Below are 24,052 nucleotides of genomic sequence, written 5' to 3'. Positions count from 1 at the left end.
TTGTGTTGAAATGGGATAGAATGGACAGGGAAAACAGTCATTGGGGCTTGTAAATAGTTATGGCTGTAGATGAAGACATCAAAAGTTAGACATTGACATTAAGGTTAGAGAGGAAGGGGGATGTAAGAGAGATGAGCAGAGAGACTTTAACAAGTTCCTTCCTGGAATTAATTTAGCACATCCATTAACAACAAAGAAGCAAAGCTACTTGCATGTAGTCTTAGGATTTTTTCCTTTCTCTTTCTTCTCACCTCCCGTCCTCCTTTGGTTTTACTTTATTTCAAGGCTTTCCTTTTTTCAGAGAGATAAAATTAATGTCAGTTTCTAAAGGGTCATTCACTACGCAAGGCCCTGTGCCATCTGGTTCCCCTTTATCTATTTCCATTTCTCACTCCTCTTCAACCTTGCTGGCTCCATTGCTCTTGCTCAAATGGGCTAAACACTCCCCCTCTAAGGGACTCTACATTTGTTCTTTCTTCTTCCTAAAATGCCCTTCTACCATATATCTACATGGCTCAGCTTTCACTTTATTCAAGCTGACCTCAGGGTAATGGAGGTGTAACCCCCCCCCCGCCCCCGCCGCTAGGATCTGACTGGCTAGCCATTCTCGCTCTTCCTCAATCTCAGAGCCTTTTATTCTATGTTGGGTTTTAAATGCCTCTCTGGAGGAAAGGCTTTTCTACACTCAAATGGATTCCCAGGGGCTTTTTATAAAGGAGCAAAAGGGGCCTGGGGAGGGTGTCTGAAGGTGAAGGTAGCAGTAGATACCTTCTTCTTCCCCTTTGTAAATAGTATTTTTGTATGCCATCCTCACATCTCGGCGTTATACATGGAAGTCCCCACATGAAGGGGATGGGAGGATTTCTGTTCCTCTCCAGAGTGGATAAGGGTGAGAGAAAGGTGTGTATTTATAGAAAATAAAATTTAATAACAAGTTTCTATGAAAAATCAAAGCTTTCCCTCTATGCTCCTCCTTCTATCCCCTGAACTGTTGTGTTTCCCTTTATACACTGACTCTACCTGATCTCTTGTATGTATATATTGTTTATTGTCTGTTCCCACCCATTATAGAATATGAGCTTCCAAGGTACACGGTCTTTTTTTTTTTTTTTTTTTTTTGGATCAGGCATAGATTTATTATTTTAGTTCAACCATTACAGTTAGCACAAATACAAAACCACAATCATGTTTACAAGGCAAAAATTATACAATAGCTCTGTATACTAAAATATTATCGATAATGCAGTTTGAGAATCAAAATATCAGCTGGCTGATTTTGCTTTTATGATGCATATTGGTATCTTTTTCTAGCATTATAATGCCACTTAAAAAAATTTACCATTCTTTCAATATATTTTCATTCCTAGTATGCATAATTAGTTGGACAATTCATTTAATTGGCAGTAAGGTGGGAATTTAGTCCAAAGTGCAAAGACTCATTTTGATGAGCTGTGTAATCATAAAACATGCAGTGGTGAACTTTCAATTCATAAACAATTACTATTGTTCAGTAAAGATTATTATTGTAGTGGGCATAATCATGAGAACTTATTTTCACTTGATTATAAGCAGTTCTTACCATCAGATTGCTTATGGCATGCAAGAGGTCCAATAACTCTGCCAAGGGTGTGGCAACCACTCACCAGCATGATCAGCCCACACATAAATGGCTGCCTTGATTAAGCTTCAACACAAACTTAACACACTTCTGGAAAACCTGCCTCAACAGAGTCTCTAACACTTTCCTCACTAGCTAACCAGACATGGGTCATCATTGCTTGGCTTGACTTCTCCTTCCAGCAGCAAATTCATCACGACCTTTGTCAAATAGCTGCATGTTCCTTTTTTTCCCAGGGAGGGGAGTACTGTAAAAGGAAGTCATGTCATCTTGTTTTTCAACTTCTTTTAGTTGACTCTCATCTTTTTGAAATTCATGAAATGCTTCTTTCACCAGTTTGTCTAGATCTACTTTGTCTTGAAATTCTAGCTCAGGGTTTCTTTCCAGTACAATGGATACAACCATTAGTAACTCCACAACTACCTGTCTGTACTTTGGCTGGTCAATATTTCCCAAGATGTCTTTAACAAGGAGAGAGAAATTCATCTCATACATGGTCATATCTGACAGGGTTGGTTGCTGGGGCAAATGCCTTCTGGCTACAATGATTCCATTGGGTGTGTGTTCCAGGATCTGCCACACTCGGTCATAGAACTCAGGGGGGGTTCTATTCAAAGACCCATCGATCTGACACCTGTTCAGCCAACATCTTCCATTCCGTTGAGGCTGCAGAATACCCAACAGAAGCTGTTTCACTTCACTAGGTGACAACCGATATGTCTCTGGCTGGCTTGTTTCCTCCACGGATCTGTAGTTCATACTCCATAGCATGGATGATCCACCCAATTCATATTTTCAGCATGCCACAGAATAACTCCGGGTTATTGGAGATGATCCAGCCAATATGAATGATCAGTTCTTGCTGAATGACTGCCTCCCTCTCATCATGGGTATTACACTTGTAATGGATGATGTTCTTAATCACTCTTGGAGACAAAGGATTAGAGATAACCTCTTCTTCATGTCCAAAGGCACCCAGAGTTACCTGTTTACCCTGCACTAAAACATTAGTAAAAGGGCTTCCCTGGTGGCACAGTGGTTGAGAGTCCGCCTGCCGATGCAGGGGACACGGGCTCGTGCCCCGGTCCGGGAAGATCCCACATGCCGCGGAGCGGCTGGGCCCTTGAGCCATGGCCGCTGAGCCTGCGCATCCGGAGCCTGTGCTCCGCAGCGGGAGAGGCCACAGCAGTGAGAGTCCCGCGTACCGCAAAAAAAAGAAAAAAAAAAAAACATTAGTAATGGATGGGGCCAGGCTGTCCACTAGTTTACTTAAAAGACTTGCTGTATGGTGCACCACTGACCAACGTTTTTTGCTGCCAGCTCTTCTATAGACTCTCTCAATGTGATCAGAAACGGTACCTTCCTTTGTGATGAAGTTGGGCCCTTCTCTTTTGAGCAGTATACCCAGCAGGATGGCTTGGCTAGCCAGACAACTACAGCCATTCAGTTTTTGAAGAATTTCATGGGTGGGTTTGTTTTTCCATTCAGTAATGGTGACATCTGGCTGCTGTTCTTGTTCAGGAGCATTGGAGGTGCTGCTTTGTCATTTGACTTTTGAATGTTTGGGAACTTCTAGTTCCTCAAAACTCTTAAATTCTGGAAGCTCTTCTGTGTCACTGATTCGTAAGAAAAGTTGTTCTACCACAGCTCCAGATATTAGTGTCTGTAGACAATCTATGTGAACTTTGACTCCTCCAACCACTCCTTTCTTAAAAGCTGCCAGAATATCTAATATGGGATTGAATCGGCTACCTCTTATATTGTCTTCCCGGATGAGAACAAGGAAAAGTGGATGGCCATGCATTTTCCAGTATTGCTTAATAAACTGTAGTGCATTCTTTATGTCATCTATCAGCAGTAAAACATCTTGAGACATGTAGAAATCACTTAAGTCAAAGATGATAGGGTAACAAACCACAGTCTTTCCTAGAATGCAATAAATCTTTGATGTACCAAGGCAGCCAATGGGCCTATCTGGCCTTCCACAGAGTCCTAATTTTTCATTGATCCCCAGATGGAAATAAGCTTTCACAAGCTCCTGCTGGGCCCAGATCTAAATGGGTTCTACCTGTTGAGGAGTTTGAGTCTGAATACCATATGTGTTGAGGAAAACTTGAAGGCGTTGGCCTTCTGCTATGAGTGCTGCATAAACAACCAAATCATTTTCCAGTGGGCCCTGATTGGAAAGCCTCATGCTCACATTAAGTTGGTTCTGTAGTGGGACATAACGCTGAACAGGATCAATGTCTTTAGGACTAATTAATTCATCAGCCAGGAGCTTTACGATGACATAAAGGGCTTGTCCCCAAAGAAACAGTTTTCCATCACGGGCACAGTTGCTAGGAAATCGCTTCTGACTACCAGGGTTTCTTTTTTCATATTCTACAAAATCAGCTGGCACAGAGTAGTACTTTGGTATGACAGGATAACCTGAGAGGCTTGTCTGCTCACCCCCCCCCCCAGGGAGGGTTGGGGCTGGGAGCTGAGGCTCGGGCTTCACAGGTCAGATCCCAGGGAAAGGACTTGGTACAAGGTCTTTATCCCCAGCTCCTAGAATACTGTGGGGTTCATAGTAGGCATTCAATAAATATTTTTTTAAAGAATATCTATGCAGGCTGGATTTAATTAAGGACCTGATTAGAGTATTTATTTGTACTCATTTATTTTTATATGATGGTAATATTAAGATCGCTTCCTGGAATCCCAGGAATAAGATAGTAGGTTTTGTCTTCTTGGCTGCTTGATTTTTGTTGTTGTTGTTCTTGCTTTCCTCATTCTTTAAATGCATATATGCACATAGATCAGAAAGATAATATTGGGTTGGCTAAAAAGTTCCTTTGGTTAATGAATACCCAAAGTTCTTGGTGAAAATGAAAAAGGTGTCTTTTATTTTTACTTAAAACCGAGTGAACTTTCTGGCCAACCCAATACACATCGAGGAGCAACAGGGCTGTGGTCTTACTGGGTATAGCTCGTGAAATATTTATTAATTGGTTGCTAGTTTTGCTTAAACTACAAAGTGTGAGTGTGTGTGTGTGTGTGTGTGTTTATGGGTGTGTTGGTAGATGGGAAGAAGAGAGTGGCATACTGGGAATAGGTGTTTCTAAAGAAATTGCAGTGTCAATCGAGAATTTATGGACATATAAATGAAAAAGGCCTATAAAAGCACCTGTTAATTTTTCATTCAACAAGCATTTTTGAGCAAGAATGCAAGGCCTTGGCAGGGGGCTGAGTGGTGCACAGGATCCCTTATGTTAAAGGATTTACAGTATAGTGAGAGATACAGGCTTATATACCCTGAGCTATGCTACAAGACTGAGGGTACTAAGACCTGCAACAGGAAAGCAAAGTACTCACAGAGGAAGCAGAATAGAGACTTAAGTACAAACTAATAGAGGTGACTATATGACTATGTCACTTATTAGCTAAGAGATGCCAATAGTTAAGTGACAAGAGCATTTAAGCTTCATTAGGGAAGGCTTCAGAGGAGAAAGGAGGAAAGTGCAGCACCCACTTAATACATAGGGGAGAGTGACTATTTCCTGTGTGCCCTACTTCCTGACAGTTAGAAAGATGCTTCTCTTTCCAAGGCTGCCTCTTGTCAAGTGAGGAGTAATCCTAGAGGATAGGCAAATGGCTCTTTAAGTTCTCTAAACTCTTTACAAGTTTCCTTGTACATGAATACTGGAGGAAAGAGGTACTAGGTTAGGATATTTGTCTTCTAGAGAAGTAAACTAACAACCTGGCTAACTGTCTTATGGTATGGGGAATTTGCTGGGCAATTTTAACATTGTCAGCCAGTGCCTGGGAAGGAACTCATGTGGGTCCTGACTCCCTTTGAAGACAGGAAAGCCAGAGGAAGGACATGGGTTTGTTTTACTATTCCCTCACCCCTACCCCCAGCCCTCAGTGTGAGAAAAGGTTATCATTTCTTGGCTTTCAAGGTTTTCTCTCAGGAAAATCTTTTCCTTTGTTCTATTTATGCCACAGACCCAGACAAAGGCACTCCGTACCGCAATTCTGGAACAGTGACACTCTAGTCACAGTGCATGGGGAGCTGAATGAGTCAGCCTGACAGGGACTGGCTTACATCCTAATTATAGAAAAGAAAACAAGATTGTTTTAGATTTATTAAAAACTGGAAGGTGCTGTTGCTGCACATGAACAGAAAATCCTTGACTCCAGTAACCCTTGATCTTGTTTTAACACAGAAACAGAAAGTGAGCTGAACTATACACTTGCCTGTCTAGAGGAAACAATGCTTCGTCCCTTTAGCCTTGAGCTTCAGTGAATTAGAGGAATGAGTGAGAAATGAGGGTGTGAAAAAGAGGCTGGACACAGTGGTGCTGCCCACTGAATTATTTTCCATCTGGAGGGAAGGCCGTTGCTTTCAGTATATTCTTCAAAGGAAAAAAAAATGGTAGTGAGCTCAGTCAAGTTTAAATATTACCTTGTAATATATTTAATACTAAGGGAATGGACTTGAGTCACAGCACTGAGGGCTTGGGCAAGGCTCAGTGCATTGGGATGATCTGATGCATTCTGTCCTGTGTTTATCTGAATATCTGCCGAGAGAAAAGAGATTGGAGCAGCATGTTAGTTCTGACAGTGGTAGAGGAGGCAGCAGGATGACACGGTGTGTGTGTGTGTGTGTGTGTGTGTGTGTGTGTGTGTGTGTGGTGGAGGCAGGCATATCCACATGTACGGAAGACAGTTTAGCAGGTAGACTAGTTAGAGCACCAGAAGCTAGGCAGAGGCAAGGAATGATTCCCCTACAGACTTCAAAGGGAGCATGGGCCTGCTGACATTCTGATTTTAGACTTCTAGCCTCCAGAACTGTGAGATAATGAATTTCTGTTGTTTTAAACCTCCAAGTTTATGGTATTTTATTATAGCATCCCTAGGAATTAATATACAGTCACTCAGCTAGTAAGTGACAGAAATAGAATTTGAAACCTAGTCTATAATCCATATACCATGGCCATTTCTAAATGGAGACATTGGAATGTTAGGCTGAATTTCTGTAAATAAGGCTTTCCTGACAGCTGAAGTATATAGGCAGTGACTGGTAATCATAGGAGTAGATACAGTCAGGTTGGAAGCGGGGCTGGCTAAATTTGAGCAAGTAAGGATGAAGTTAAGGCATATAGTTGTTCAGTCTTGCCTAGTTCTGCTTCATCCCACCTAGCCCTAATCCTCAGTCTGACTACCTGCACAGGGGAATAACGAGAGCTAAGTCAGTCCAATGGGTTAGGAAGAAGAAAGCAGAGATTATTTTAACTTCGGAGTTGGAGGGAAAGGGGAGAGTAGTTGGATAACTCAGGGATTTCTAGGTCTGTTGTTGAGTTGCCAAGAGAAACTGTTATTTCCTTCTTTAGAGGTTCCTAAAATCACTCCTAAATTATTCACTGACTGCTAAATGTGTGTTGGGCACATTGGGGAGGTGACGACTGTAAAATAAATATGAGATCCAATCCCAGTAATCAGGGCTGAAATCTGGGAACACAAAAATTAGTATATCTGAAAATATTAGAGACAGTAAAACTGTTCAGGTTCAACTATAAGTGTAATAGGAGTTCAGGAAGGGATGACAGAAAAGGATCCTCCTTTTATTTATTTTTTTCCAGCTTTATTGAGATATAATTGACATAGAACATTCTGTATGTTTAAGGTATACAGTGTTTTGATTTGATACACTCATATATTGCAGAATGATTACCACCATACCATTAGCTAACACCTGCATCACATCACATAATTACCACTTCTTTTTTGTGGTGAGAACAATTTAAAATCTACCCTGTTAGCAACTTCAAGTATATAATACAGTATTAATAACTATAATCACCATGTTGTACATTAGATCTCCAGAACTTATTCTTCCAGTCCATGAATATGGAATATATTTCCATTTATTTGTGCCTTCTTCAGTTTCTTTCAGCAATGTCTTATAATCTTCAGTGCACAGATTTTTCACCTCCTTGTTGAAATTTATTCTTAAGTATTTATTCTTTTTGATGGTATTTGTAAATGGGATTGTTTTCTTAATTTATTTTTCTGATAGTTCATAGAAACACAACTGCTTTTTTGTATACTGCTTTTGAGTCCTGCAAATTTACTGAATTTGTTTATTAGTTCTAGCAGGGTTTTTTTTGTGTGTGTGGAGTCTTTAGGGTTTTCTACATATATAATACCATGTCATCTGCAAATGGATACAATTTTACTTCTTTTTCAATTTGGATGCTTTTTAAAAAATTGAAGTACAGTTGATTTATAATATTATATTAGTTTCAGATGTACAGCATAGTGATTCAGTAGTTTTACAGATTATATTCCATTACTGATTTGTATCCTTTTAAATGTCAGTGTTTTCTAATCCTCCATCTTCAAATCTTTACCCTCTCTATGTACTCTATGGCTGATCTCACGATGTCAGCTACTGTCTGATTCCTCTGGAGTTGACTTTTATTCTGAATTTCAGATTTTATTTATAGCTATAACTGCAATCTTCTCACAGAAGAATTTAGAATCAGCCCAGAATCACCATTTCCTGGGTAGAGGGAAGAAAAGTGATTGCTGTATCCCAGATCAAACATAAAATATAGTAATAGCTGCTAACATTTATTGAGAGGCCTTCCAATCATTTGCCTACTTGGCATCAGAACTATTTCCAGCCCTTCCCTTTTCCCAGATAACTATATTTTCTAGACTCCCTTACCAACTGGCTTCTAGCACATTTCAGAAAATAGACACTGGCGGAAGGTTGGAGGACTGGAGACAGGGTATATCCTCATCTTTATGTTTCCAGTAGGATCTCCCGAAATGGCTATGTCTTTCTCATGGTTCCGGCTTCTTCCAGCTCTTAGGCACTGTTAAAACTACTTTGCTTTCCAGTCCTATGGGGTAGAGAGACTTCCTGTACTTGTTAATTTCTGGATTGCTTCATGTTCCCCTGTTTAATCTTTCAGCACATCCAACATACTTGAAAACAGATTCCCAGGGTTTGGCTTCTCTGCCTGGATCCTGGTTGTTCTGAGTACTTTACATATATTACCTTTCTAATCTATATAACAGTTCTATGAGGTAGACACTATTATTTCCCAATTTTAGAAATGAATAAACCAAGGTAAATAGAGATTAAGTGGCTTGTTCAAAGTCGAACAGAAAGTGGTGGCCTGGGCCTAAACTCTTGAACACTAAATCATGTTGCCTCTCATTAAAACACAGTCATTCACCTTTGACTTCAAGCATTTCTAACTGAAGAATTCTTCCCTGAGTTCTGAGCTCCAGGGTCGTTGGCATCTTGCCAAATGTCTCTGGTGATGCTTCTATTTTTAGGAGAGCAAGTGGCCAAAGGACTGCTTATGTTATCCCCCATGAACCTCTAAGTTCTATTTTGCTTTCTCTAATTTATATGTTCCCCCCACCCCCGCCATTTCTTCTACAGGCCTCCTACCAGGGTCACTCACTGGATTGTCTTGATCCCATCACTCAGTGCACTCAGTGTATCCAGAGGTTGCCTTCTGCTTTAGTTTTGCTCCCTGCCTCATTTCTGCCCTTTTCCAATTCCATTGGTACATAAGGACAGGTCAGAAATACATCACATAGGAACACACTGATTTTTTTTCTAACGATGAATTGAACACTTCCCAGAAGAGTTTTACCATCTTTCCCAGCATAACTTTTTAATAAATACATACTGGCTCTCTACTTAGGATTCTATGAATATACTAATTTTATATTTATTATAAATACTTATATAATTTTTTATTTTTTCCCTTATAGTCCTCTTTGTTTGAAATGTCCTTTCCTTTATTTTCTTCCTGGTGAAATCATACTCATCTGGAGAATCAAGATCTAGCTTAAATGCTGTCTATTCTAGTAGTCTTTCATGACTCTCTCCCCTCCCCACTGTGCCTTGTCCTTACCTAGATTGAATAAATCACCTCCTACCTTTTGGTTCCATATCACCCTGATCACCCCTCTGACCCAGTTCTCAGTGTGTGCATGTCTGTCTCCCAAATAAACTTGACAGTAGAGATCATATCTTTGCTTTTGTGTTTCCTGTCACCTAATACATGTTAAGTAAATTTGGGGGTTGAATCAGAGCAAGCAGTTTTGTTGAAATCTGCTTAGGAGACTTGTTGATGACGAGCAAACAATATTTAGTGAATGTTAAGCAGGTGAAACTATCTTCCTTATAGATCTGGCTTTTGTTCTTTTAACTTGATATGTTATAAATTGGAACACTTGGTGATTTTTTTTTAATTTTTTAAAAATTAATTAATTTATGGCTGCATTGGTTCTTCGTTGCTGCCCGTGGGCTTTCTCTAGTTGTGGCGAGCAGGGGCTACTCTTCCCTGCAGTGTGCAGGCTTCTCATTGCGGTGGCTTCTCTTGTTACAGAGCATGGGCTCTAGGCACGCGAGCTCCAGAGTGCAGGCTCAGAAGTTGTGACACACGGGCTTAGCTGCTCCACGGCACGTGGGATCTTCCTGGACCAGGGCTCGAACCCATGTCCCCTGCATTGGCAGGCGGATTCTTAACCACTGCACCACCAGGGAAGTCTGACACTTGGTGATTTTTATAATGAATAAATTGTACCCTAGATACTAAGTTCTAATGCAGAATTGTGTGTGTGTGTGTGTGCATGCGCGTGTGTGAGAGAGAGACAATGGGAAATTTACTTGAACATTTTTTTTTCTTTTAGACAACCACCTCACAATGTTACTTTGAGGAAACATGACTGAACGGTAGCAGAATATTACTTTGTAAATATAACTAAATTCCTGTGAAATACTCAGCGATTGAGGATAGGTATTACAAAATCAGCAATAGGTTATAAGTTGGTTTATTTCTAATGGGAAATATTTAATGTGGAAAGAGTATGTTTTGGTGTTAGGGAGATCTAATCAATATATATAATCTTAGTTTATGCACACATGGGTTGGGTATTATGTGTGTGACTTACCAAAAGATGATTACTTAGCTATGTGGGTATTATAAGGGCCATTTACAAAGAGTTAAATGATTTACTGAAGGGCTAATATGAGTTAGTTAATCGTTAAGAAGTTTGCAATTTCCAGACTAATATGTTTCCTTTTGAATGGTTTATTAAGTTGGTCGTTTCCCAGAATAGTTTAGCACCCAGATAAATAGATCCATTGCAGTACCAAAAAAAGCACAATAAATATATTTTTCTCATGGTTCATCATCCAGTGAAATCCAGAGAGCACGATCAAAGGATTATAGCCATCAGAGTAACTGTTCCATATTGCTCTGTAGCTTTAGGCCTGTAAATATCAGTGTTCCATCCCATGCTTTTTCTGGCTTGTATCATGGCCATTGAGCCAATTCTTTTCCTTTTTAAGTTTTTTAACCTGTTTATTTATCCCAACATGATCTTTCTTTCTGCTGTTAATTTATGTCAAGGTGAAAAGTTTAGACCCACAGTACAAACAGGAGCTGCACTGACTATGATCAGTTCATCATGGGACTTTAGGACCTCTGAAGAGAATGAAACAACAGCCAGGATGCAGGACTGCAAAATGTATCTCCAAGAAACTATGAATAAGGCATACCCAGGCATACATATAAATACAAGTATAAATATATACACACACATATAAAGTTATGTTTGATTTTTGTTAAAATAAGACCACACTATGCACATTACTCTGTAACTTGTTTTCCTCATTTAGCAATGTATCATTGAAAACACTTTCTTAATATATAGATGTAACTCATTCGACTTTCAACAAGGGTGCCAAGACAATTCAACAGGGAAAGAGTAGTCTTTTCAACAAATGGACAACTGGATATATATATATATATATATATATATATATAACCTCTTTCTTATATCATACAAAAAAATTATTCCTAGTGGGCCTCCCTGGTGGCGCAGTGGTTGAGAGTCCGCCTGCCGATGCAGGGGATACGGGTTCGTGCCCCGGTCTGGGAGGATCCCATATGCCGCGGAGCGGCTGGGCCCGTGGGCCGTGGCCGCTGGGCCTGCGCGTCCGGAGCCTGTGCTCCGCAACAGGGGAGGCCACAACAGTGAGAGGCCCGCATACCACAAAAAGAAAAAAAAAGAAAAAAAAAGAAAAAAAAATTATTCCTAGTGGATCATGGACCTAAGTGTAAGAGCTAAAATTATATAACTAGTTGAAGAAAACATGGGAGTAAATCTTCATGACATGGGGTTAGTTAAAGCCTTCTTAGATACAATCAAAATCACAAGTGACAAAAGAAAAACAGGTAAAATGCACTTCACCAAAGTTTAAGACTTTTGTGCCTCAAAGGACCCATCAGTAATGTGAAAAGACAACCCAGGATGGGAGAAAATATTTTCATATCATATACCTGAAAAGGACTTACATCCAGAATATATAAAAAATGCTTGACACTCAACAATAAAATGACAAATGACCACTTAAAAATGGGCAAAGGATCTGAATAGATATTACTCTAGAGAAAATATATAAATGGCCAATAAGCACATGGAAAGATGCTCAACATCATTAACCATTTGGAGACTGCATATCAAAATCACAATGAGATACCATTTCACACCCAGTGGGTTGGCTATAACCTAGAAGACAGGTAATAGCAAGTGTTGGTGAGGATGTGGAGAATTTGGAATCCTCATGCATCGCTGGTGGTAATATAAAATGATGCAGCCTCTTTGGAAAACAGTTTGGGATAAACATAGAGTTACCCTCTGACACAGAAAATCTACACCTAGGCCAGACCTCAGAGAAATGAGGTCATACAAAAATTGTTCATGGGGCTTCCCTGGTGGCGCAGTGGTTGGGAGTCCGCCTGCTGATGCAGAGGATGTGGGTTCGTGCCCCGGTCCGGGAGGATCCCGCGTGCCGCGGAGCGGCTGGGCCCGTGAGCCATGGCTGCTGAGCCTGCACGTCCGGAGCCTGTGCTCAGCAACGGGAGAGGCCACAACAATGAGAGGCCCGTGTACCGCCAAAAAAAACCCCAAAAAACAAAAAACAAACAAAAAAATTTGTTCATGAATGTTCATAACAGCATTAGTCATTATAGCCATAAACTGGAGACAGCCCAAATGTCCATCAACTGATAAATGGATAAATAAAGTATGGCATAACCAAACGATGGAATATTATTTGGCAATAAAAAGGAATGAAGTACTGATACATGGTACAATATGGATGAACACTGAAAACTTTATGCTACATGAAAATGTCAGTCAAAAAAAACTACATAATGTATTATTCCACTTATATATTAAGTCTAGTATAGGTAAATCCATAGGTACAGAAAGTAGATTAATGGTTTCCAAGGACTCAGAGAGTTGGAGGGAAATGGATAGTGACTGCTGTTGGATATGAAATTTTGGGGGAGGATAATGAAAATGTTCCAAAATTGATTGTGGTGATGGATGCACAAGTCTGTGAATACACTAAAAACACTGAATTGTATACTTTAAAGTGGTAAATTCTGATGGATTGTAAATTATATCTCAGTTTTTAAAATTCATGACATAATCATATTTGCAAAGTTCTTTTTGCTATGTAAGATAACATATTCACAGGTTCCAGGGATTAGGATGTAGACATCCTAATTTTGTTTGTGGGGGCCATTATTCTGCCTATCACATTTAGATTTCATGGAAGTACTTGTAACTGAGTCAGTCAGACCTGACATGACCTTGCTGTCCTCTATGAGTAGCAGTGCAGCCCCATAGAGCATGGGGCTATAGTAAGGTATGATGACCTGCTTCTCAGCAGATGTCAGCATGGAAAGATGAGGGTAGAAGACAATGCATTTTGTGTCTTCCTCCCTCCTACCACTAAGATATCATGGTACCACAGAAAGCCCTGTGTTAGTCATGTCTTTGTTATGCCTCAGTATTTTTAATCTTTAAGTAAATTCTTCTTCTTCATATGATCCTGATTTCTTACGTTGTTTAGAAAGGTCTCCCCTATCCCAAGGTTAGAATGACTGCCCTAATTTTTCTTCTATTACTTATTTTAATTTTCCTTTAAAAACTTCAATTTATGTTAGATTTACTTTTGTCAGTGATATGAAGTAGGGGTCTGCCTTTGTTTTCTTTTAACTGGATAGCCATTTATGCTAACATCCTTTGTTAAATAATCAATCTTTTTCTCTCTGTTTGGAGACCTTAGTCATATACTAAACTCTCATATGTACTTCAGTCTATTTTTGAACTTTCTCTCTTGTGTTCCACTGATAGCTTTTACATTCAAGAATAAAAACCTCAGGCAGAAAAAAATGCAGAAGATCTCTCTTCTATTACAGACTTTGATATTGAGCACAATTAGAAAGTAAAGAAAAGCAGTTTGGGCCATTTTCTTTCCCTGCCATCATACTCCAATTTACATAGGCCTTATTTGTATAGTCCAGGTCATACAAATGCAAAGCAAGATTGTGTGTACATGTGTTTTTGAAGTACTTCTGCAAAGAACTGCCTGATCATGCAGACACCCATCTAAAATGTACAAATTGAATGGTGCTGAGAAGCTTCTTCACTTAAAACTGTCTTCTCCATGGATAAGCAGCCTGGCCTGAGATAGCTACCATTAGAGGTACTCTCTTATGATAAATTTACCATCTATAGAAGTTTACCCTCCTGTATGAGAGTTGAATGTAAAACCATTGGCATCCACCACCATCTTAGAAATGAAAATAGATGTGGTGGCATTATGGAATAAAAAAGAATTCTATTCAATAAATTTTCTTAGAATCACTAAATATTGAGGGAGATGTGAAAGCTTTCCAAAGACATGACACTGTCTTAATAGAAGAAAACAAGTTCTCATGAATTTATTATCCTGAAAAGAAATCTCAGGAGAAAATCCCTGTAGATCAGTGACTCTTGATTTGGCTCTGTCAGGCTTTTTTTTTTTTCTTTTTCTTTTTTTAGGTTTGTAAGCTTTGCTATGATTCTTGATGTGGCTTATTTAGAAGCATAATGAAAAAAATTTTTTTCCTGGGATGGTATGTTTTTAGGGTGAATTTATCTTTCTTCATTTGAAATTTAAGATCTGAGCTCACATAAATATTTCATTTGTTGAAATTTGAGTTGTCATCTTGAAGTGAAGTGTACCATGGAAAGGGCATCCAGCAATGTGGTTAGTTATGCAGTGACCCTGAATTTGCTCTGTGCTTTGCTTTCTGTGATGCCATATATCACAAACATGGTAAGGTAGAAATAGCCAAGTTATATTAAGAAGGAATGTGTCCTAAACAAATTAATTAGAGTAACAATTTTCTTTTTGAGTTCCTTAGAACCCTTAAAACTATCTGTGAAGGGACGATTCTATATTTAGTAAATTACTCATTATTACATGGGAATGCAATAGACAATTTTCTCTTCATGGCTTTTTTTAGACTCAGGTCAAGAGAAGGCTTGTTTTCCATAGATGTTTTTCAATAGTAGATTTATTTTATTTTTGTTCTCATGCTATAACTGAAGCCATTTGAGCTTCCTCCTATCCTGCACCCTCTTTTTTTTTTTTAACATACCATTGTAAATAAATTGACAAGTAGTAAGGAATTCATATTTGGAAAGTAGAAAAAATAAGATTGGGGCATATACATAATTATAAAGCAATATTAATCTGTGTTTATCTGATTACTGGCCAATGCAAAGGTACCAATTACAGATCTGTTTACTAAAATAGTTCTTAAAAATAGTTTTAAATGTGTCTCTGTGTTTAAATGTGTCATGTTATAGAGTATAGAAGGAAACATTTTCTCAGCAGTATTTAGATGCATTATCTCCCACGATGAAAGGTATGGAAACATGGACAACAACAACAAAAGTGTAAAAGTGTGTGGCTTCACCTCTGACTGTGTTCAGAATGTCAGCCATATTGAATGTTTTTATTTGGTCAATCAGGTGCCCAGCTCTATTGCATTTATGGATAGTAGAGAAGAGCTGACTGAAGAGGTTTCCTCAGTCTGAGGACCCTTTTCTGAGAACAGTGATAACATCTTGAAATGGAAGGAGGAGTAACATAAAGCACTTATCAGAGAGGTTCCATTTAGGGAAATACACCACTGACAGAAAGGACATTTGAAGACTAGTGTTATTAAATTATAGATTGAAGACTGTAGAATAATGTGCAGTTGTTCTTCAGAGCTGCTGTGTTTATTTCCATACAGATCATAGAAAAAAAGCTTGTAGACAAAATATTTAATTTTAGTCAGTGTTTAAAGTCAGCTTGACATTTTTTCCAAGTTGAACATGAGTTCTAATCTTAGATAATTCTTCCCCTTGGTTATAAACATAACATTCCACCTCATTTTAGTTGGTTTTGTAAAACAGCCAGACGATTTTTAATTTGCCCAGTAGTGACTCTAACACATGCACCACATTTATGGGATTATTTTATGAATATCCTAAACTTATTAAAATGTTTTTGCATCAACTACTTATTCCATATACTGACCATTGCTGGTATTAAAAAATCTCAAATTCTTGCCACTAAAACTCAAATGTTATTTTTTATATTATTTTTTCAAGAAGTGCTTTCTCAACATTATTGCATATGGTAATAATATAGCTCATCAAACCTCTATTGTGGATATTCAAGGAAAAAAATGATCCTGTGCTGAGTTCAGTTTGCTCAGAGATTTGGACAAATGTTAAATTTTGCTGTTTTAACTGCAGCTAGGAAAATGAGTGTCATTTTGCAAATGAATTTGTAAGGTTAAAATTGTTGATGTTTCAGTGCCCACCAGTCAAGCAGAACATGTTGAAATTTGATTGCTTTATGATTATACACACATGACATAACCACAAAAATTTGGTAATTAACCTTTATGCATAAAATTAAATAAAATGAATCAATACAGATAGAGATTTATTAATACTATTAAGTAATTAGACTAGTTTTAGAGTTGTTCAGTCTCATTATGTTCTAGTCACATCATGTATATATAAATTCAATGTGAATTTAAAACTTCTGAAAAAACTTTAATCAAAAATATACTAGCCAATGAGCTAACTTGGTTTATTATACTGAAAAAGTAGCTCTCTTTTCAGATTTCAATGATACAAAGATTCTTTCTGTTGGAAGATACACCTTATTACTACCAAGAAAGAAAAATATTCTAAGTTGTGACATAATACTCTCTTTCTGCTTAGAATTTTGATTTTATACTTATTTAAAAAGCTATTATAAACTCATTTACACATATTTTTAAAATTGCTTTTAGACATTCATGTAAAAAGACAATATGAACAAAATACATTTATTATACTCCTCAAAGTCTTTTTGTTCAAAGTCCAGTCCATCTGAGTCACTTTTAAATTCAGAATTATCACTATCTTTTTTTTCCATACATATCTTTTCTGTCATCAAGAACGTTAGTATTATAGCGTTGTTTAAAACGGTGTTCCAGTATCACCTCAAGTATTTTCTTCCAAGTCATGGACACTTATTCTGCCAATTTTGAAGTTGGCAAGATTTCAGTAAAAGGTTTTTAGATAACAACCAGTCCCTGTTTGCCAGAGATTATAAGATGCCATCTACTGAAAAGATCCTGATTTCAGAAATGTTAATAATATGGGGAAATGTTTTAGAATGAATGAAATATGGTATTAATATTGCTAAAACTTTCTATAATTGAAATAATTTAAATATTTGTAGCAAATCTTCTCTGCATGCCTCATTTGTCTCCATGCTATCTGGACTCCTATGACTAAGTCCCTGCCATGAAACATTAAAAAATGCCCATGCAAGAAACAGCTCAATTGCAAAACAACCTGCATTTCAGAGTTTCATGTTGTAAGTTATTAAGGGTCATGGCACATATGCTCACTCACTGGTAAGTACTGACCTATGAAAGCAAAGGGGTAGGGGGTAGTTCTAAGGATTCAGAGACATTAGGAATAAGTAAGAGTTTTTCCTTTATTACACTCCATTAAAGAACACAATTATAGGTTTTTCGGGGGGGGGGGGTTGTTTTTGTTTTTTTTGGCCATGCAGCTTGTGGGATCTCAGTTCCCCGACCAGGGATTAAACCTGGGCCATGGCAGTGAAAGCACCAAATCCTAACCACGAGACACTAGGGAACTCCCAGGTTTTTCTGTTATTTTTAAATCTCTAAATTCTGGATTTTGTCACATTATTCTAAATTTCACTGCATCTAACATGATTAAACAATGGAATTGCATATAATCTGAGGTTCTGCATTCTGATTTAGGGATTGACCAAAAAAAATCCAGACATTCAACAGACTTTTAATTTCTTCAGTATACTTAATTTGGAGCCATTATTTTGAAATCATTTATTGCTTTGTCCATAGCACTTTAATTTTTTTTGACAAAAGAAACTCAAACAAAAGTTTAATAACATGTATACATGGGAGAGACCCAGGAAAACTGAGTAACTCAGCAAAATGGCCAAAGCCCTCAAATACCATCTTCAGCTAAGGACAAAAGAGGATGCTGAGGGTGGGGAGAGTCAGTTAGGGGAGGTTAACCAAGAGCATTTTAATTCTTTATGGCATGCTTCTTTGAATCAGCAATCTAATGTCCCTTGAGCTGGACTTTGGCTTCAATTGCCTGTGCAAAAGCAGTCACAGTATATTATGTCTTGAATATAACTGTTTTCAAAAATTACTGTTTGTCTCTTTGTTTGCTCTAATATGTTTCACGTTGGTTCTTAATCTTCTTTGCCCTTATGAGAGTGTACCTCTCTCAATGGGCCCCAATTCTTCACAAAGGACATCATTACAACTGGCTCCTGAAAGAACCTATCTCTTTGGACTGGCTTTCAAATAATTATCTCCTTTAGAGGGATTTTTAGACTCTTTCCACTTCTCTCTCCCCTTACCATTTAGCCCTGACTCATATAAAACTAAGATTTGTATATTCTTGGATGGCAGTCAGATTGTGAAGAACTAATGAAAATTTGGAACTCAGATTTATAAAAACTGGAGCAGAATTCAAAAAATAGAAGTTTCTGAAAATAACTCATTGAAATCTTTAAAATGATGTACCACTCTACTCTTTTTTAAAAAATTTTTATTGGAGTATAGTTGCTTTACAATGTTGTGTTAGTTTCTCTTGTACAGCAAAGTGAATCAGCTATACGTATACATATATCCCCTCTTTTTGGATCTCCTTCCCATTTAGGTCACTGCAGAGCACTGAGTACAGTTCCCTGTGCTTTATAGTAGGTTCTCATTAGTCATCTATTTTATACATAGTATCAATAGTGTATATATGTCAATCCCCATCTCCCGATTCATCCCCACCGCCCCTTGGTGTCCATACGTTTGTTCTCTATGTCTGTGTCTGTATTTCTGCTTTGCCAATAAGATCATCTATACCATTTTTCTAGATTCCACATATATGTGTTGATATACGATATTTTTCTCCTTCTGACTTACTTCACTCTGTATGACAGACTCTAGGTCCATCCACATCCCTACAAATGACCTAATTTTGTTCCTTTTTATGGCTGAGTAATAATATTCCATTGTATATATATACCACATCTTCTTTATCTGTTCCTCTGTTGATGGACATTTAGGTTGCTTCCATGTCCTGGCTATTGTAAAGAGTGCTGCAATGAACATTGCAGTACATGTGTCTTTTTGAATTATAGTTTTCTCTGGGTATATGCCCAGTAGTGAGATTGCTGGGTCATGTGGTAATTCTGTTTTTAGTTTTTTAAGGAACCTCCATACTGTTCTCCATAGTGGTTGTATCAATTTACATTCCCACTAACAGCACAACAGGGTTCCCTTCTCTCCACACTCTCTCCAGCATTTACTGTTTGTAGATTTTTTGATGATGGCCATTCTGACCAGTGTGAGGTGATACCTCCTTGTAGTTTTGATTTTCATTTCTCTAATAATTAGTGATGTTGAGCATCTTTTCATGTTTCTCTTGGCCATCTGCACTCTACTCTTTATGAAAGAAAAAAAGTAGCCAAACTTATTTTAGTTGTGATAATTTGGGTTGCTCTAACAGTCTCCAAAATATCAGGGACATATAATAATAAAATCTTATTTCTTGCTTCTGTAAATTCTTGCAGTTTGCTAAGTGCTTGTGCCATACCTTCCAGAAGCTGGGCTCCTTCCATCTTGTGGCTGTATCTTTCCTCAGTCCTTGGACTCTTATCCATTTAGACAGTACATGGGAGAATAGAGAGAGAATCACATGAGGTAGGATTTTATAAACAAGGCCTAGAAGTATGCACATCTCTTTTGTTCACATTGTGTTGATCTGAAGTCAGTCACATCATTAAATGTAGCTGCATTGGAGACTGCAAAATGTATTCTAGCTGTGTGCCCAGGAGTAAGAGAACAATGTGGATTATGGTGAGTACCAGCTGTCTCTGTCTGAGAGTGAATTTTAGGTAGGCCACCTGAATACCCTGGGCTTGCCCTCCAGTTTTGTTGCAAATGTCCAAACAAAATATATTATTCATATATATGTGAATAAATATAAACATAGATTCAATCTTTTGCTAATTGAACTCCCAGTATCTAAGGGGAAATTAGAAGTAGACTGATAATCTTTTTCTCAATTGAAATATAGTTCCACATGACATATTTTGAGAAAATTTCACATAGTAAATGTATCACTTTAGGACAATACATAATTTTGTTCAGTATGTGGGTCCATGTTTAAAGATTTTTTAAGGCGGAAAGCAACTTAACAACAGATTTAAGAGAAACAACTCTAGGAAAATTGGTTTTTAAAAACTAACCTGCAGTTGTTCAAGCCCTCACTACCTGGCTGTGGTTGGGTATTCCAGAATACTTGATTTTCATCATATTTGTTCTTATATCTACAGCAGGTATTTATGAAGGACATATGCATCCTATGAAAAAGAGAAAGGACAGAAATATTTGAGAGTTTAAAAAGAGTTTTAATATTGTCAATCTGTGAAATGCTCTTTATCAAAATCGCTCTACTCTCCCTGGCGTGACTAAATAAGTATTGACTCTAAATAGCCTTCAGTACCCTGTTGTCAACTAGCTGTGAGTTAAGACCCATGACAGAAGTTGTCCCCAAGACCATGTCCTGTCATACATCAGAACAGACCTGATTTTCTCAGTCATTAGTTCAAGGACGCAGGGTTTAAACATTTATTTCCATATTAAGAGAAGCTTTGAGTTTACACTGTACCCTTCCTTGCTTCTTGGGAATCAGCAATTTTCTCTGTTCATCTGTTCTGATTTATCTTTTTGTTCCTCTTTCCCATTGTACTTGCTTTTAAATTATAGAGATGGAATAATGATAAGGGCAGAGATAGGCTTTTTTTTTTTTTTTTTTTTTTTTTTTTGGCGGTACGTGGGCCTCTCACTGTTGTGGCCTCTCCCATTGCAGAGCACAGGCTCCGGATGGGCAGGCTCAGCAGCCATGGCTCACGGGCCTAGCCACTCCGCAGCATGTGGGATCCCCCCGGACCGGGGCACGAACCCGTGTCCCCTGCATCGGCAGGCGGACTCTCAACCACTGCGCCACCAGGGAAGCCTGGCATATCATTTATAAAATATTTGTTTTTGAACTTCCGGGTAAGATGGCAGAAGAGTAAGACGCGGAGATCACCATCCTCCCCACGTATACACCAGAAATACAGCTACACGTGGAACAACTCCTACAGAACACCTACTGAACGCTGGCAGAAGACCCCAGACCTCCCAAAAGGCAAGAAACTCCCCACATACCTGGGTAGGGCAAAGCGGAGAGATTCCCGCACAGAGGATCGGTGCCGAGCGGCACTCACCAGCCCGAGAGGCTTGTCTGCTCGCCCCGGCGGCGCTGGAAGCTGAGGCTTGGGCTGCGGTCAGAGCGCAAGGAGAGGACTGGAGCTGGTGGCGAGAACTCAGCCAGAAGGGGGCTAATGAGCCACAGCTAGCCGGCAGGGAGTCCGGGAAAGCTCTGCAGCTGCCGAAGAGGCAAGAGACTTTTTCTTCCCTCTTGGTTTCCTGGTGCGCGAGGAGAGGGGATTAAGAGCGCTGCTTGGAGAGGCTCCACAAACGGGCGCGAGTCACGACTGAAAGCGCGGAGCACAGTGACGGGCGTGGGACGCTGGGGCTGCTGCTGCCGCCGCCAAGAAGCCTGTGGGCGAGCGCAGGTCAAGGTCCACACCGCCCTTCCGGGAGCCTGTGCAGCCCGCCAATGCCGGGGTCCCGGAATCCAGGGGCGGCTTCCCTGGGAGAGCGCACGGCGCGCTTCGGGCTGGTGCAACGTCACGCCGACCTCTGCCGCTGCAGGCTCGCCCCGCACTCCGTGCCCCTCCCTCCCGCCCGGCCTGAGTGAGCCAGAGTCCCCGAAGAGGCTGCTCCTTTAACCCTGTCCTGTCTGAGTGAAGAACAGACGCCCTCCGGCGACCTACACGCAGAGGCGGGGCCAAATCCAAAGCTGAGACCCAGGAGCTGTGAGAACAAAGAAGAGAAAGGGAAACCTCTCCCAGCAGCCTCAGAAGCAGCGGATTAAAGCTCCACAATCAACTTGATGTACCCTGCATCTGTGGAATACATGAATGGACAACAAATCATCCCAAATTGAGGAGCCAGGAGTCAGTGCTGTGCCTCTGAGGTGGGAGAGCCAACTTCAGGACACTGGTCCACAAGAGACCTCCCAGCTCCACATAATATCAAGCAGCGAAAATCTTCCAGAGATCTCCATCTCAACACCAGCACCCAGCTTCACTCAACGACCAGCAAGCTACAGTGATGGACACCCTATGCCAAACAACAAGCAAGACAGGAACACAACGCCACCCATTAGCAGAGAGGCTGCCTAAAATCATAAAAAGTCCGCAGACACCCCAAAACACACCACCAGACGTGGACCTGCCCACCAGAAAGACAAGATCCAGCCTCACCAACCAGAACACAGGCACTAGTCCCCTCCACCAGGAAGCCTACACAACCCACTAAACCAACCTTAGCCACTGGGGACAGACACCAAAAACAACGGGAACTATGAACCTGCAGCCTGCAAAAAGGAGACCCCAAACACAGTAACATAAGCAAAATGAAAAGACAGAAAAACACACAGCAGGAGAAGGAGCAAGATAAAAACCCACCAGACCTAACAAATGAAGAGGTAATAGGCAGTCTACCTGAAAAAGAATTCAGAATAATGATGGTAAAGATGATCCAAAATCTTGGAAATAGAATAGACAAAATGCAAGAAACAGTTAACAAGGACCTAGAAGAACTAAAGACGAATCAAGCATCGATTAAAAACACAATAAATGAAATAAAAAATACTCTAGATGGGATCAATAGCAGAATAACTGAGGCAGAAGAACGGATAAGTGAGGTGGAAGATAAAATAGTGGAAATAACTGCTGCAGAGCAAAATAAAGAAAAAAGAATGAAAAGAACAGAGGACAGTCTCAGAGACCTCTGGGACAACATTAAACGCACCAACATTCGAATTATAGGGGTTCCAGAAGAAGAAGAGAAAAAGAAAGGGACTGAGAAAATATTTGAAGAGATTATAGTTGAAAACTTCCTTAATATGGGAAAGGAAATAGTTAATCAAGTCCAGGAGGCACAGAGAGTCCCATACAGAATAAATCCAAGGAGAAATACGCCAAGACACATATTAATCAAACTGTCAAAAATTAAACACAAAGAAATCATATTAAATGCAGCAAGGCAAAAACAACAAATAACACACAAGGGAACCCCCATCAGGATAACAGCTGATCTCTCAGCAGAAACTCTACAAGCCAGAAGGGAGTGGCAGGACATAATTAAAGTGATGAAGGAGAGAAACCTGCAACCAAGATTACTCTACCCAGCAAGGATCTCATTCAGATTTGATGGAGAAATTAAAACCTTTACAGACAAGCAAAAGCTGAGAGAGTTCAGCACCACCAAACCAGCTTTACAACAAATGCTAAAGGAACTTCTCTAGGCAAGAAACACAGAAGGAAAAGAACTACAATAACGAACCCAAAACAATTAAGAAAATGGGAATAGGAACATACATATCAATAATTACCTTAAATGTAAATGGACTAAATGCTCCCACCAAAAGACACAGAGTGGCTGAATGGATACAAAAACAAGACCCATATATATGCTGTCTACAAGAGACCCACTTCAGACCTAGAGACACATACAGACTGAAAGTAAGGGGATGGAAAAAGATATTCCATGCAAATGGAAACCAAAAGAAAGCTGGAGTAGCAATTCTCATATCAGACAAAACAGACTTTAAAATAAAGACTACTAGAAGAGACAAAGAAGGACACTACATAATGATCAAGGGATCGCTCCAAGAAGAAGATATAACAATTGTAAATATTTATGCACCAAACATAGGAGCACCTCGATACATAAGGGAAATATTAACAGCCATAAAAGGAGAAATCGACAGTAACACAATCATAGTAGGGGACTTTAACACCCCACTTTCACCAATGGACAGGTCATTCAAAATGAA

General features: G+C 39.3%; 1 protein-coding gene across 1 annotated transcript in view; it reads right to left on the bottom strand.

Moving 5' to 3' along the window:
- Window positions 1-1,724: 1,724 nt before the first annotated feature.
- LOC132486726 (phosphorylase b kinase regulatory subunit beta-like) overlaps window positions 1,725-24,052 on the bottom strand; it is a 109,496-nt gene continuing 87,168 nt past the window's right edge. The window contains 4 exon segments of the mRNA XM_060094308.1: window positions 1,725-1,860; window positions 1,862-2,336; window positions 2,338-2,642; window positions 2,850-4,061. Of these exon segments, the coding sequence (XP_059950291.1) occupies window positions 1,750-1,860; window positions 1,862-2,336; window positions 2,338-2,642; window positions 2,850-4,061 (2,103 nt within the window). The 3' untranslated portion in view covers window positions 1,725-1,749.

Source organism: Mesoplodon densirostris, chromosome 3 (assembly GCF_025265405.1).
Source record: "Mesoplodon densirostris isolate mMesDen1 chromosome 3, mMesDen1 primary haplotype, whole genome shotgun sequence".
Lineage (NCBI taxonomy): Eukaryota > Metazoa > Chordata > Mammalia > Artiodactyla > Ziphiidae > Mesoplodon > Mesoplodon densirostris.
The sequence above is the reverse complement of the archived record's forward strand: the minus strand, read 5'-3'. Positions and strand labels throughout refer to the sequence as shown.